Source organism: Prionailurus viverrinus, chromosome B2 (genome assembly GCF_022837055.1).
Source record: "Prionailurus viverrinus isolate Anna chromosome B2, UM_Priviv_1.0, whole genome shotgun sequence".
Lineage (NCBI taxonomy): Eukaryota > Metazoa > Chordata > Mammalia > Carnivora > Felidae > Prionailurus > Prionailurus viverrinus.
In genome coordinates this window covers 47,665,817-47,683,336 of record NC_062565.1, presented here as the reverse complement: position 1 = coordinate 47,683,336, position 17,520 = coordinate 47,665,817, and the positions used below count along the sequence as shown (strand labels likewise).

Genomic DNA, 17,520 nt, shown 5'->3' with positions numbered 1-17,520 from the left:
AGGTATAAGTCTAATAAAATATGTAATGATCTATATGAGGAAAATTATAAAACGATAATAAATGGAATCAAAGAATTAGATGAATAAAGGAAAAAAATCATGTTTATGGATAGGAAGACTCAGCATTTTCAAGACATCAGTTCTTTCCAACTTGAAAGTTTCCAACTTCCCAGTGTAGGTTCATCCTTGCTAAAAAATGTACCCTTCTGGTGAACAATGTTGATAATGGGGAAGATTATGCATATATGGGGGCAGGGACACATAGGAAATCTCTGTACCTTCCTCTCAATTTTGTTATAAATCTAAAACTGCTCTAAAAAATAGTCTTTAAATTTTTTTTAAAAAGAACTCATATGAATTCTTTTTAAAAAAATTATATAACAACATAACAAGAAAAGTATATGAACAATTAAAAAATAAAAAGTGTTCAAAACAAATACCAGTAGCATAAAAACTAAAATTGCAGTGGATACCATTTTATTTGGGGGAAAAATTTACATATATTGTTGGTGTGGATCTAACTCTTCCACAGTTATCTTAAATATGTGTCATGTGAATATTAAAATATGTACTAAAATTTTGCTTCTTATCATAATCCTAAAATATTAAAAATTTAAATATGACCTAATTGAAAAAAATTGGATGAATTGTCATATATTTCCAGGGAATATTATGTTGTTCTAAAAATTTTAAATCTTGTTGAGAAGAATAATATATAACATAAAAATGTAATACAGATTAATTTAAAACATATTTAAGTATTATATATATATATATGGGAATGTATAATATTTTAGTGTTTTCTTATTTTTTGACATTTTCCTAAGTTTGTTGCAATGTACACATAGTACCTCTTTGTAATCAGAAATAATATGTTCTTAAATAAGAGATCAGTAATTTCAGTTACTCTTCTTTTACTGTAGCCACATGTACCTTGGTGGATCCTAATCGGTGCTCACAAAATTTTGGTTACTGTAGAAGACGCTGCTTTAAATATGAAAAGCAAATTGATATATGTCTCTCACCAAGTAAAATTTGCTGCATTGAGAGATTGTTTGAAGAAGACTAATCTTGAAGATGTACCTGTGACCAAAGAAGTTCATACACCAGTGCAGAGAGGTATAGGAATATAATTAGAATTTCTGTAATAAATAAACACATAAGCCAATATTGATATCTTCCTCTCTAGATGTTAATTACATATTCTGTGGAATGAGGTAGGACCTTTCTTATTTTCTCTAAGCTAGAGGTTTATGATAGAGATATATCTGGTGTTAATTTTCTAACATATGGATACAAGTTTTATACAACCACTTTTGATCTGTCACGAGTCACCTAAACTTATACAATTGAGCATTTCCCAACTTAACCATGACCTTAGTAGAAATGTGATTCATGAAAATTAATACCCATAGACTTATCAATTGTCTAAACGTCATCATCATGTTATTGACATTGAGGAACAGAAAACCTAAGCACAAAATGAATGCTTAAGCCACAGTAGACTACGGTGATACTCATTGGCCATTCCTTTCTTCTCTTCAAGTTCTGCTCATTCACAAAGGCATATTCATTGAAAACTATGTAATACTAATACTATTTAACTGCGTTCCAATACAATGTGAACTTTGGCTAGAATCTAGACTTATAAAACCTTAACTGGGCATTTTTGTACTTAGTCCTGAATGGGGTGGGAAAATGCATAAAATCTGTTATTTCATCCACAATGTAATTACTAGACGGCACAAATAGTCTCTGTAATGATAAAAGTTGGGGATAAAAACATGTCAACCCTTTATCAATATTCTACCAAGTTCCCAAACATATTTAGGGGACAACTAGGTAATATAGTGTCTTAAAATGCCTCTTAAAGCATGAATCAACTATCTCTAAAAAGGCAACTAAAATAAAGACAAAGAAATATCCAAATGATTGAGCACGTGGAAGTCTTTGAAAACCATTGCTAGAGCAATCACAGGATAGTGGAAGAGGCAAAAACCTGGTTCAAGAGAGAATGAGAGGATGGAAATTTAAGAGAAAATATAGAAAATTATTTTAAAGAGTTTGGAAATAAATTGAACAAAGGAAAAGAACTGGTAGCTAGAGACCAAAATGGGGTCAGGAGTTGTTTTTTTTTTCTCAATATTTATAATTGGAAAAAAAATTTTCAACAATACAAAAGACTCTAGTGGAGATCAACAAAATGAAGAGACAATGTATAGAATGAGAGAAAACATTTGCAAACCATTTGCAGGGGTTAATATGCAAAATGTTTAAGAAATTATACAGCTCAATTTCAAAAAGCAACTTGATTTAAAAATGGGCAGAAACACTGAATAGATCGTCTCTCAAAGAAGGCATGCAAATGGCCAACAGATACATGAGAACTTGCTCAACATCATTCATCTTCAGGGAAATTCAAATAAAAACCACAATGAGAAATCTATCACCTTACACCCTTTGAAGTGGCTAGTATTAAAAAGGCAAGTGACAACAAGTCCTGCAAAGGGGAAAAGAGAGCCCTGTGCACTGCTAATGGGTATGGAAATTGGTATAGATACCATGAAAAACAATGTAGAGGTTCCCCAAGAAATTAAAAGTAGAACTACCATATGACCCAGCAATTCCACTTCTGGGTCTATATCCACTTCTGGGTCTATATCCAAAGTGAATAAAAATAGGATCTCAAAGAGGTATCTGCACTCCCATGTTCATTGCAACATTATTCACAATAGCTAAGATATAGAAACAACTTATGTATTTATCTATGAATAAAAGGATAAAGAAGATGGATAAAGACTGTGTGTGTGTGTGTCAGACCTTTGCTGGGGGCTGAGGATCCTGTGTGATTCTTATACCATAGCAGGGAGTGAAGGCATTGAACACTAACATGTAGCAGAAGCAGGAAAGCTAGGGACTGAGAAACTGGAGAAGGAAGTTGGTGAATCATGGGGTTCCTATCTGAGTAGGAGATAGAATGGGGACAAAGATAGTCTTTGGGACAAAAGGAGGCCTGAAAGATGAAGAGAAGTGAGCCCAATGTTGTGGCTGCACAAGAGAAAGTGTCAAGGAGAGGGAAAGGCACATTCAGTGCCACAGAGTTGAGGAAGTACACAAGAACCTGAAAATTACAGCAAATCTGGAATAAGAAAAGCAACTGGAAGTGGCTTGAGGCTAGACTGGGAGGACTTGAGGACCGCGAGAAAGAAGCTAGGTGTTCTCTAAAGGGCAATAGGAAACCACGGAGGGCTGATCATGCCATATATATACATGTATATATATGTGTATATATATGTATATATACAATGCAATATTATTCAGCCATGAGGAAGAAGGAAATCTGGACATTTGCAACAACACGGATGGATCTTGAGGGCATTGTGCTAAGTGAGAGAAGTCAGAGAAAGACAAATAATGTATCATCTCACTTGTATGTAGAATCTAAAAAATCCAAACTAATAGAAACAGAATCGTGGTTGTCAGGGGCTAGGAGGTGGGAGAAATGGGAGATGTTTGTCAAAATGTACAAACTTCCAGTCATAAGATGAATAAATTCTGGGTTCCAGTGTACAGTATGGTGACTACAGTTAACAATACTGTATTATATACTTGCAAGTTGCTAAAACAGTAGTAGATACTGAATGGTCTCACCACCAAAAAAAATAAATAAATAAGACAAACAGTAACTATAGATGGATAGAGGTCTAACCTAATCACTTCACAATATATATGTGTATCAAATCATCACATTTTATACCTTCGCTTGTACACTATAATTTTTCAAACATATCTCAGTAAATCTGGGAAAAGAAATATCAAGTTGATGTGAGATGGAAGCAATACTGGCTGAATATGTTCCTGCTACTATTAAGCCTAGATATCTAGATGGCCGGTTCTATGCTTTCACACCTTTTATTTTTCTTTTGATGTTTACTTATTATTTTGAGAGAGAGACAGACAGAGTGTGAGCGGGGGAGGGGCAGAGAGAGGGAGACAGAATCTGAAGCAGGCTCCAGGCTCCAAGCTGCCAGCTTGCTTGGGGCTTGAATCTACAAACCGCAAGATCATGACCTGGGCGGAAGACAGATGTCTAACCGACTGAAACACTCAGGCACCCCTATGCTTTCACATCTTTTATCTTCTTGGTGTCTTGTCAATTCTTCCATGTGCAAAAGAAGGTTTCTTCCATGGTCCCATATCACTGTTTTACCTGTATAGTCTATATAAAAGCTGTACAGTAGAAATATGATATGAGCCACATACACAAGCCATATATGTAGCTAAATTTTCTGGTGATTACATTGGAAAAAAACTAGTGAAATTACTTTTATCCCAATGTATCTAAAATATCTTTAAATTTTTTTAGCGTTTATTTATTTTTGAGATAGAGAGAGACAGAGCATGATTGGGGGAGGGGCAGAGAGAGAGAGAGGGAAACACAGAATCCAAAGCAGCTCCAGGGTCTGAGCTGCCAGCACAGAAACCAATGCGGGGCTCAAACTCATCAACTGCAAGATCATGACCTGAGCCGAAGTCGGAGGCTTAACCGATTGAGCCACCCAGGCGCCCCTAAAATATCTTTAAAGATATAATCAATATAGGGCTCCTGGGTGGCTCAGACAGTTGAGTGTCTGACTCTTCATTTCGGCTTAGGTCATAATGCCAAGGTAGTGGAATCAAGCCCCACGCATGGAGCCTACTTAAGACTCTCTCTCCCTCAGCCGCTCTCTCCCACTTGTGCATTCTCTCTATCCATCTGTGTAAAATAAGCAAACAAACAAATAAAAATAAATAAAAAGATAATAAATATTAAAAATAATGAAATATTTTATGTTCTTTTTTTGTATTAAGAACTCAAAATCCAGTGTGCGTTTTTACACTGATCGCACATTTAAGTTGGAACTAATTACATTTTAAATTCTCCCTGGCCTCATTGTGGGAAGTGGCTACTCTATGGGCAGTGTAGTTCTCAATCTCCTCCCTTGCTGATTTCTACTGAACTTGCTAGGTTGCTTTTTTCATTCATTCACTCAACAAAATTGTTGGACACTAATTGTGTTTTAGAGTGACAGCTCCTTTTGATTTTTCTCAATGGAGTCTTCATAGTGGTGTAACAGAAGGAAGACACAAATGGCTTTGAAAGTGTAGAGATTTCAATTTGCCACTCAAGAGCTGTGCTAAATTGGATAAGCTATTTGGTTTCCAAGGACTTCAGCTTTGTTAGCTGTAAAAATATGAAAAACCATATTCTCTGCCGAGTTCTGTAGAAAGGGGAATTATAAATGTACTACATTCTAAGTTTGTTAAAAAGTCCTCTGCAGATGCTCTGACATGTAACATTGCTCAAAAGTACGAGTCTCCCCTCTGTACTTTTAAACATGAATTTGTATTCACTGTTCAGAACCCCACATAAAAATCCTTCCAGTTTTACATCTGATTTATCTTAGATTGGAAAATTCCTTTATAGCTGAAACCTACAATTCCTTGTCCCACATTCTCTACCAGTATAACCACATTCCTTTAACATCATGTATCGTAGCTGTTACTCTTGATATGATTTTTCAAAGTATTTAGAAAAAAAATTTGTTATATTCAGTTGTATTTTATATGTCATTATTTTCATATTATATGTGATTCATTTGAGATTTCCTAAATCTTTGTGACTTAAAGATCTCCTTTTTGGTTTGTGTGAATTATTTCTTCATATAGTTTGACAGGACATTTTCCTCCATCATTGTTGTAATTTTCCTTCATCATCCAGCACTCTATCCATAGATGTTCTCCAGGATTTAGTTTTGGGTTCTCTGTGCTTTCTTTAGTTCGGTTCATAACCCCCCACCCCCAATCCTACTTCCTCTAATGCTCTCCACGATCTTTTTGTAGCTTCCTTTGGAAAATTTCTACTTGAAAATTCTGCTTTCAATCCAAACTCAAAATATCTTAAAGAATTTTGAGAATATAGGAGAATGAGCAGGAGTCTTTTAGTATTTATCTAATGCCATGCAATCACCCCAAACTTAGTGGCTTAAAAACAAATAATTATCAATTATATCATGTGGATCAGCAGAATCAATCTGCCTGTCAAGAACTTTTGCTTAACCAGAACCTCACATGGGGGACCTAGGATGACTTTTAGGTCTGAAACCCAGAGCTCCCTAAGACATCTGTTCAATACTAGACATTGTGGGGGAACCTGGAGAGTCAAGAGACTGCCTAAAGAAAGAAACAGAACCAGAGCACTCAGGTCCAGCCAGGGTGTAGTGGCCCTCATTCAGATGGCTCTGCCAGCTTTGAATGGTCAGGGGACACAGAGAAATTCTAGGAAGCTACTCCAAAGTACAGACATAGTGAGGCAGTATGCCCTGTATAGCAGGGTCCAGGGAAAGGTCTTTCCTTGATGGAGTATCAGTGGGATACTACATGCTAATGCAATGAAATGTGATAGAAAAAAACTTGTTATCTGTTATGTTTATACCTATCTTCACCATATTTGGTATCACCATTAAATACATTTTCTTATTCTTTCTTTACATTCAGTACAATCACTACTTACTTGCAGGGGAGGATCTGAGATCTTAAGAAAAGCAAGGAGCATCTTTTTGAAACCTGCTTTCCCCTCTCACCCCACATCACTTTTAAACTGCCTAGAAAGACTGGAAACACAAAGTAGTCAAGAGGTAGTCTAAATATCCCCTGGTGCATGTGGTGGACATGTTATGGATACAGAGATATTCATAGAAATTTATAAAAGGCTTCAATTTATCTTGATATGCCCAAGTTCACAAACTACTGGAGATATTACAAATAATTCTCTTTCTACAGACATTCATTTCCTTGTAATGACTTCATAGTTCATCATGGCATGAAACTGTCATGAGTTTATTTTTAATAATTTCCCTAGTTATGCTCAATTATTCCAATTTCTCATTGTTACATTGGACACCTGTGCACATACAATTTCATGCACAATTTTATGCACACTATAAGCAGAAGGAATGGGAAGTTTTGGAATTCATGGGCCAAAGTGTATGTGAATTTTTAATATTTATACACAGCCAGGCTTACCTACCTGTTTTTCCACAATGGGCCCACAACTCATGATTGCTCTTTAAAAAACAACAAAAACAAAAAAGCAGTATGCAATGGTCTACAAATATTCATAATTGTCTTCATTTATATCTTCTTAAATCCTAAGGAGTTAACTTTTTTGGAAATGTTTATCACATTTATATTCTTCTCCTGTGACTTCCTTTTTCATAACCATATCTCAGTTTTCTTTAAATTTTTTTAATGTTTATTTATTTTTGAGAGAGAGAGAGAGAAAGCGTGAGCAGGGGAGGGGCAGAGAGAGAGGGAGACACAGAATCCAAAGCAGGCTCCAGACTCTGAACTGGCACACAGCCCGACATGGGGTTCGAACTCACAAACCGTAGGATCATGACCTGAGCCGAAGTCAGATGCTTAACTGACTGAGCCACCCAGGTGCCCCCCCAATCTCTTAGTTTTCTTTAGTGCTATTCATATTTTTAAAATAATTTTGCAGCTGTTATTTATGTCCATATTTATATCAACCCTTTGGCTATAATATGTGGCAAATATTTTGTCAAAATTTGCTTGTTTTTCATTCATAAAGAAATCATACATTTGTATATGGCTTGATTTTATTAGAGTTTGTGTAGCTAAGTTTTTTCTTGCTTAGAAAGGCCTTCTCTGCAACCAGATTATAAAATGTTTCTATATATATTTTGATATATTTTAAATACATTTATAGGTATATACATACATGTACACACAGAAACAGATATATTTCACATTTGATTATTTTTGCTTTAAGTAAAATAAAGTAAATAAATAATAAGTAAAATAATTGCACTAGAAGTATATAATTTATTTTTTTTCTAATAGTTTGCTAATACCATTTGTGAATATGCCATATTTTCTACATTGATTTGAGATGCTATATTTACTAAACTTTTGAATATATATATGGGCCTATTGATCAATTCGCCTATATTTTTAAGAAACACCATCTTATTTTTATTGCTGTAACTTTATAGTATAAAGTACATCATTCTTTATGCTCCTTTTTAGGTTACTTTATCTTTATAAGATCCCCTTGATCTTATCTGTTCTACTATCAGAAATCAATGCTACAACTCTGATATCACACAGAGTCTCACTTCCCCGGGTTCTTAAAAAATTTCTTCTTTTGAAGAACAAAGAGACTTTGTTATTGCAGTTTTATTCAGCACATTTGATGGACTAGTAATTAAATTATTAGATGAGCACAATGTTTTACATTATGAATACCAGCTTAAGTGATATGTGATCTGATTGCTTAAGATAGTCAATGATCTCTACAGATTTATTCTAGAAATTATAAAATTATTTATTGGAAACCATATTAGCAGGATTATCTATCTTGATGACTTCATCATAATAACATCACATATAGTTTTCTAGTATTTTACATTTACAAGCATTTTTTATCAATGTCTTATGTCATAAGCAATGAAATATATCAGAGCAAAAGAACATTCCTCCTGGGAAGATTTCAAGAAAATTTTGTCACACACATCTTTCATTAAACAGTGTATAAAGTGGTCAAGAGATGGGACTCTGGTATTCAACATCCTCAGTTCAATTCTCCTCTCTACCATTTATTAACTGTACTTAACTGGGAAAATTACATGATCTCCTTATGTCTGAGTTTCCACATCTATCAGTTGGAAATATTTTAACCTACATCCTCATAGAATGCTATAAGGATTTAACGAGTTGATGTGTACAAAGTGTTCAAAACAGAGTACATGGTAAATAATCACAAATGTTAGTCCTTATTATTCAGTGAAAATGGATGTGAAGCCCAGATAGGTGAATTGATCAAAATGTTTCTTAGGAAGTCAGCTGCATATAGAAAAGAACTAAGTTATTCTAACTTCTAGACAAGTACACTTTCCAGATGCAAAAGAGGCTAGGGTCCAGGAAAGGAGACTGAAATAGGGGGAGCTATCGAAAAAGGCAGGGCTTTTAACTTTCAAGCCAGTTTCTCGTTTTTTCTGTTTCTGTAATCCCTAGAGCAACGTGGGTAGCCTTCTTAATAACTAATACGCTGAGAATGAGGAATATGTCCTAAAAACACGAGGCTTGAACGAGCACCAAAACTTTAATAGCATTCTTTGGACTAAAAGTCACATAAGATCTGAAACTATCCACTTTCATTTTGAATAATTATTAAGGCTTTGAATCTACCCTAATAGTAAGGATAGTTCAGAGGACCTGGTTTCATTTTTGCAAATTTGTTGCAAACAGAGACTGGTCTTGGGAATTCAACAGTTTCCTATATCCTATATAATAGCCACTGAATAATCTTGCAGAGTTCCAAGTTCTTTGGTTCAGCAATTAAGCATAAGAAGGTTTATTACATTTTTTATCGTTTATACAGAAACTTCCTTACCCTTTAAGAGTAGATAAATCAAATGCCTTAAATTAGGCATTTTGTTATCACTCCTCTTTAATGGTTCATTGTAACCACATTTCCAATAATCCTATTGCTTCCAGATTTTATAAAAAAAGAACGCTCAAAGCAAAGTAAAGCAAATTTTGGCTTGTATCTTTTGCTAAACATCTCCTTTATATAACCATAACTATAATATCTTCTTAGAGACATCATCCAAATAATGTATTCTCATTAAAATGACTTACTATTTATTAGTGGCGTCATTATATGGCACCTTGCATATTTACACACATTATTTGGCTGTGTGTGTGTGTGTGTGTGTGTGTGTGTGTGTATGTATTCACTATCAAATTCTCTTATAGTTATTGTGTCTCCAAGACCTACATATCATATCATATACAGCAAAGGTTTGTTTTAGTAATGATGAAAAGGGTTTTAATAATGACCATAGACCTCAGGGGAAAAGGGTAAAGTAATAAATTGGTAATTTAGTAAATTTAGTAAAGTAGTAATTTACTTTACATAGCTTTTTAAGAAACAGAAACAGAAAAGCAAAGAGTAAATTCTCATACTTATTCTTTTCAGTTCTCTTGTAGGAAATTCCTGGTGTAGGAATTTCTTAGATAACTAGTTATTAGATAGATAACTAGTTATTCAAAAGTCATAATAATCCGCTGCGAATGTCATAAGCCCTTTACATTCCCAAGCTAAAAGCAAAGCAATGTCCAGCACTTTTGTCCCAGGCACCACTAAACAAGAGTGTTAACTTTTGATGAACAGAAATGAGTAGATTCATATCTCTACAGGGAAAGAAATATAAAAAGATACACTCTCTAGCCGCCTCTTACTGAAAGACTCCAGAGCTATTGATTTGAATGATTCTCTTCAGTCATGAAGATTCCTGTCCTCTTGATTTTATTTTTCCTTCTGGCCCTATTGCCACTAGGTAAAAGAGAAGTGTTAATTGAAGGGGTGAAATATCTTTCTGGAGAGGGAAGTCTTGGTTGATGTCAACTAGAGATAAAGAAGTGACTGCTAAGAGAGTGGTGTGTGATGGTCCTGGGAGTGAATCACAAAGAAAGGACTTGTGATCTTACTAAAAAGTAAGGCTCCTGGTGAGTCATATTATTGTGGGAGACAGTTTAAGGACTTGATCAAATGCTTTGTTCTCAGTGTGAGCTGGCTGTCCAGAAAGCCAAGTTAGATAGGATATTAAATTATAATCATCTGGATCCTTGAGAAATAATGGGATGCTGTGTATAGTATAGTAACAACAGGTTTTCCGCTAACTTACACCAAGTTGCATGGTTTATTTGAGAATTCTCATTTTAAAACATTTTTTGTTTTTAAATGACTTGGAGTCAAAAACAATTTAATGGCTCTATTACCACAGGTCCAATTAGATAACAACTAATATTAATCAGGTGATGAAATGAACATAGCCTTTGGAGTTATTGATACCTGGGGTCAGATTTGGTTTCTGCCACCAAAATGGTTACATGAATCTATCAGTTTGTTTAAACCCCTTCAGCCTCAGTTTCTGCATCTGTGAATTAAGTATAGCAATTAAGCTTCCTCATAGCATTATCATCAGAATTAATAATATATAAATATGCAAAGTACCTAATGTAGACTATGGTATATATTATGTTTTTCTTACATATTATAATTACTTTTACATTGTATTGAAACATCTTAGAAGGAAAGTAGGCTCTTGGTGTCTCATTTTGGGAGAAGAAATTTTTCTCTGACAAGTATTGTAAAAGACAATGGAGGCAACATTTACCCTGTTGGATTTCATGTGTTTAGGTTATGTACCCTCATTTGTAAACCATTGCCCTCATCACCCAGGTTAGATTAGCAGCCAAACGGATGTGTCTTGATATAGATCACTGAAAGAGTTTCTTTGTCACATTTCAGACTACTCAAGATAGGAAAGTTATTTAACAATATAAAAACACACATCCCTTAAAAAATAATTCCACTCAAAAACAAAACAAACCTCTAGAAACTTCTGATTTAGGAGTGGCCTAGACCTTCAATAGATTACTATTTGAACTCCAACTCCATCCCACAGAACACAGATGAAACCAAGTGTTCTAGCAATAAGTCAGTCTAGCTTGGAGGAAATTTAAAAACTCAAATACCTAAGTATTTTGGATAAAAGATTGAAATCATTTGAATTCTCTTATAATTAAAATAAATTTTCTCAGATAAAAATCATGAGGATTATTATTGTATCACAACTTCCTAAACTCAGGACTTAAAACAAGGTTTTAATTTTACTAACACCAAACTAAGATTTTCTTAAAATAGAGAAGACTAGTATATAGGGTGACCGACCACATTTGGATAATAAAATATTACCTCCAGTTATGTTATCTTCATTTACATGTGTCCCACATGTCACTTGCTTTTGAAAAAAAATGTGAAAACCTTCATGACATTTTCAGTATCTTCAGAAACCAAAGAGACTTGCATGTGTGCATGGTTTCATCAAAAAGTTGAAACATTTGCAATTCGTTCTTGTACATAAATATGAATTTTAGATGATGCAATAGCTATTATCTAGTGAGAAGCTATTTGTTGTTTTTGTTACTAGTGGGGAAATGCTAATTTATAATTCCCACTTAAATAATGCCATTCTTTTTCTCATACTGATGCTTGACAGCTGTCATATTCTGTTATTTGTAAATTCCAATTAAGTCGACATACATGTTTCACACCCCTCATATAGTACAGTGTAATTTGAGGATTCATTTTTAAACTGGTGAGATAATGTCTTTTCCCTCTGGCATCAAAGGCAATAAATAACATCTCTCTAGACAATACAAATAAGAAGACATCATTAATTTATACGGTGGAACAGTGATATCACATGGACGCAAATATGGGGAAAAAAATCGATATAATATGGTTTCAACTTTTTCCCCAAAAGCATAATTACCCAAAGTAACAGAGGAAAGTTAATATAACTTCACTGATATCAGAGGGCATAAATATATTGGGTTATCACTACCACCAAGTCTATCATAGTTGGGTCCTATATATGATAGGATTTTAGGGAAAGATGAAGAATAGTGTTCACATACCTTCTCTGCTGATGGCAGATAATTCACCATTATATTTAATGCTTTTACTTTGAGAATTTCCTTCGCTTAGGGACCCATTTTAAAATACAAACATTTCTTGAAAAGGTGAAATATTGTTTTCTGACCATGATTTCAATAGGTTCATTAGTTGGGATATGTTGCGATAGTGCTGGCCTGAGTACTTTATAGAGAAGGGGACTCTGAGTAAAGGAAACATGAGGAGACGCTGGCCAATTTCACACCCTTCACTGCATGTCTAAGGCTGGTTGGAATATGGCACCACTAGTGCTCTCAGCACCCCCTAACTAACCTCAGATCTTTGTGTGTGTTTTCAAAGAATCCTTATCTCAACGTCTTCATTCTCCCCATAAAAAAGAGTCCTAAATATAAAAGCAAAATAGCAATTTAAACATGAGTTGATGAAGCCAAGAATACAGTGTATGTTAACTAACGTGAGTTTAAATAAATAATAATAATTAAAAAAGATACCACACGCATGACATGCGTGCTGGGAAGCATTTGGTAGCTGGATGGGGGTAAACAATAACAACAACAACAACAACAACAACAACAACAACATGAGTTGGTGTTCCCACTGTTTAATCCTAAAGTCAAAAATAATTTACGTGCTTATTTCATTTGAATCAGAGGGGAAAAAAAACAAAAAACAAGTAGGTGGGTAGATAGCCACAGGGATATATGATGTTTGTTCCAAAGCTGTTCTGGATCCAACAATATCTATTTAGAATTCTTATGGAAAACTAAGCTTTAGCCACCAGTGGATCAAGTCAAAAGTTTGGAGCGAGAACTGAATGAAGCAGAATCCACAAAACTGTCATCACCAGAAAAATAGTAAAATAAATGACTCCTTAAATGCCTACTCCAGGGTGAAAACTTAGCATATGCAGACGCTTTAATGATTTTCATGTCAACAATTGATTTATACCAAGTTTGGGTCCCTAAAACATATACAATGACTCAATGGTTTATGTGCCTTTTTCTTCCCCCTTTTAACAGTGAAATGTCCCATGAAAGACACCTATAGTTGCTTTGTCAAGAGAGGCAAATCTAGACAAGAATGCCACGATTTTGAAAAACCAGTTGGTTTCTGCAGAAAACTAAATGCCAAATGTTGTATGTAGAAGTCTGAAATAAAAATCAGCATTCCTGAAAATAAAGCACAGTGGGTGTAAGGATTAGTAATAAATGAAACTGAATTACTAACCACTCTTGTACAGTATGTGTTGCTTTCTTGGTCACATGGCATCATCTGAAGAACTAGTTTTTCTCCTGAAAATCTGACAATAGCGGGAGATATAGGTGTATAGGGTGGTTCTATAGAAATGGGTCATCATTTGTTTTTTTTTAATTTTTCTTGCATTTATTTATTTTTAAGAAACAGAGAGACAGTGCACAAGTGGGGGAAGGGGTGAGAGAGAGAGAGAGAGAGAGAGAGAGAGAGAGAGAATCCAAAGCCAATTCTAGGCTCTGAGCTGTCAGCACAGAGCCCAACAGAGGGCTCGAACCCACCAACTGTGAGATCATGACCTGAGCCAAAGTCAGACACTTAACTGACTGAGCCACCCAGGCGCCCCAAAACAGGTGATCATTTTGGATATCAATTCTCTATTAATTGGTGGAAGAATGCTAAATAACAAAAATAATATTTTCAGGAATCTTCAATTCAAAGACATCCAAGCTGATAGGAACAATTCTACAAATGAGAGAGGAGTTGGAAGAGATCAAAGAAATGGAATAAATAGGACCTCCATCAGGTCATGGATTAAGGGACCTGATTCACTGCAAGCAAAGAGTCCTAGCATCAGCTCAAGCCTTCAATTAAGCCTTTGTTTTCTTAATATGGGATAGGGTTTTATTAATTCCATGGGATGGAAAATGCTTAGAAAGTATAGACACAGGGAAAGGTGATGAAAGACTGTTGAAATGATCCAGGTGTAAGAGAAATAAAGACTTGCTCTAACAGGGGTAGTAGATCAGGCTTGAGACACTCTAGCAAATGTTTAATTTCCAAATTATAGTACAGATATCAAATAAAACAAATACTAATAAGATTGCAAGAGAAACTCTCATGGTGTATTATTAGACTATGTTTGTACTTTTCAGTGTTAACTTAGAAGTACATAAATAAGAATACATCCTCTTTATATTGTGAAAGAAAAAGAGCTTATTGTTCTGCTTCTTTTTGTCTCTTCTAGTTTACCAGGGTACAGCCACAGAATATTTGCTTTTTGTGTGGACTTGGCCAATTTGAGAGCTAACATGATATAAGACAAGTGCTAAAATCTTACTTGAAACCTTGCACAAGTTCTCCATCACCTTTTCTCACAGGAAGAAGGTTCAGACCCCTTAACCAGCCAGGGTATGAACAGACTGAAGTATCTAATGAAGGTATGAATATTATTGTCTTATCCTGGCATATCTTCTCTGTATAAAAAGTGCAACCATGTCTGGAAATAAACATACTTATGAAAAGTAAAAAAAAAAATAGCTTGATAATAAAAGCACAGTTTCTTCTGGTATTCTTCTGATCTTAATTTATTCTCAGTATTTTACTTTATTTTATTTTTTAACTTTAGACATAGAGAAAGGGAGAGCATGAGTGGGGGACAAGGGAAGAGAGAGAGGGAGAGAAAGAGTCCCAAGCAGGCCTCATGTCCAGCATGGAGTCTGACGCAGGGCTCCATCCCAATACTCTGGGATCATGACCTGAGCCAAAATCAAGGGTAGGACACACTGAATTGACTGAGCCACCCAGGTATCCCCATTCTCAGCATTTTAATGAATAAAATTACACAATGAGTGAAACTGCTGTCCCTGTATATATCTGCTAATGACTTAAACATTGAATGAGGAAATAATACTTTCATTTTGTTTCCAAAATGGTGGAAAATAGTGGTTAATAAGCAAGAGGTTCCTCTAAGATTAAGAAATTTAGGTCAGGGGGGAAGGTGGGAGAAGAGTGTATCATAATGATGAGGTCTTTTTTTTTAAGTTTATTTATTTTAAGAGAGAGAAAGAGAAGACGAAGAAGGAGGAGGAGGGGGAGAAGGAGAAGGAGAGAGTGAGCAGTGGAGGGGCAGAGAGAAAGGGGGAGAGAGAATCCCAAGCAGGTTCTGTGCTGTCAGCATGGAGCCCAATGCAGGACTTGATCCCACACACTGTCAGATCATGACCTGAGCCAAAATTAACAGTCAGGCACTTAATTGACTGAGCTACACAGGCACCCTGAAGTCTTCATGTTTTGAAGTTAGATTGCCTGAGTTTTGAGTTCCAGTTTCACTATGTTTTTAGCTATATTATTTGAACAAAAATCATTACCAACTCTCTCAGCCCCAATGTCCTTATCTATAAAATAATAATAGCATCCACTGAATTAAGTTTGACGTGAGGGTTAAATGAGATAATCCAAGTAAAACTCAAAATTATAATGCTTAAAAATAATGGTAATCATTGCAACCTTAATAATTTCAACAATACTATAATTGTTTAATGCTCCAAACTTGCCCTTGCATAAATGGTGTATATGTGCACAGAGATCACATTGTAGCCATCAGAAACCTATCCACATGTAAAAACATAAAAGAGAGAAATGTGGGTGGGTTTGAGAAGTCTCAAGAAACAATTCCTAAGGCAAGAAGACAGCACTGGGACAATTCCACATTTCAGTTTCTGTTTCATTTCTCATCTATGACCTGGGTAAGGGAGGAAGCTTGGGCTAGTACACACTGTTCATATGACCCAGAAGCATGAGACAACCTGACATGGTGATACAAATTCTATGGGTTCTACAGCCAGACCAGGATAACTTAGTGATAAAACTCAAAGGCACACAAAGAATGAAGAAAGATCAGTAAGCCTAAAAGATGAACTACTACACTAGCTATATTTATATTTTCAAATTTTTAAAGTCAAAATGTTTTTGCAAACCGAAGCCTTTAGATAAATATGATAATAATTATAAAGATCATTGAAAGTTTCAAAAATAAGTCTCTTCTTATTTCATATCATTTTATTCCCAAATATAATTAAATTCTTTAGGCCTGATGTGTCACAACAGAAAATACTTCTAAGGTTCCTAGAAGTACATGCTCAGTCCCCTTTTTCCAAATAATCTCTGGAGCAGTCATACTTACAACCACTATTTCAACCACCTGAAATGATTCCCAAATTTATATTTCTAACTCTCATTTTTTTTCTTTAGCTCAAGGCACACATATGCCTATTGGATATCTCTTAGGGAAATTCTATAGATTCCTTAAACTCAACTCTATCAAAATAATTACCTCTTCTCTCTTTCCTTGTCTCCCATCAACTGACTTCTCCTATATTATTTATGATCATTTGTTAACTAAAGGACAGGGCTACTTCTTTACCTTCTCCCTTTGTAAGTACATTTATTCTAGGTCATTAATATTTTGGGAAAATGAGCTTTTAATTCTTGCCCACATAGGCTTGGGCAAGCCCTTACTGTTAGCTTTGCCTGCCCAAAGTTCATGACTTGTTTACTGGGATGTTTGCCTTTCAGGTAGTTCCTACTCAAGTTACAGAAAGGCTCAATAGGAATCAAATCAGTCACTGTGTGCTAGGCACCAGGGGTATAATGATGAATGTAAGGAATAATACAGTTTCATGAGATCTCTAATCATTAAATATGTATTTATTAGTGCAAAACTCTAGGTTCTAAACTTGCCTTGAAGTAAGGGATTATGGGAAGCCTCTATTAAGAAAATGGAATTTAAACTAGGATCTAAGGGGGCACCAGGGTGGCTCAGTCAGTTAAGGATCCAACTTGGGCTCAAGTCATGATCTCATGGTTCATGAGTTTGAGCCACACGTTGGGCTCTGTGCAGACAGCTCAGAGCCTGCTTTTGATTCTGTGTCTCCCCCTTTCTCTGCCCTTCCCCATTCATACTCTGTCTCTCTATCCCTCAAAAAAAAAAAACATTG

The 17,520-nt window shown here is 35.2% G+C and overlaps 1 protein-coding gene across 1 annotated transcript in view; it reads left to right on the top strand.

Annotated features, from left to right (window-relative positions):
* DEFB114 (defensin beta 114) overlaps positions 1 to 1,069 on the top strand; it is a 30,468-nt gene extending 29,399 nt beyond the window's left edge. The window contains exon 2 of the mRNA XM_047860359.1: positions 888 to 1,069. Coding sequence (XP_047716315.1) covers positions 888 to 1,069 — 182 coding nt within the window. The remainder of the gene's footprint in view (positions 1 to 887) is intronic.
* Positions 1,070 to 17,520: the final 16,451 nt, after the last annotated feature.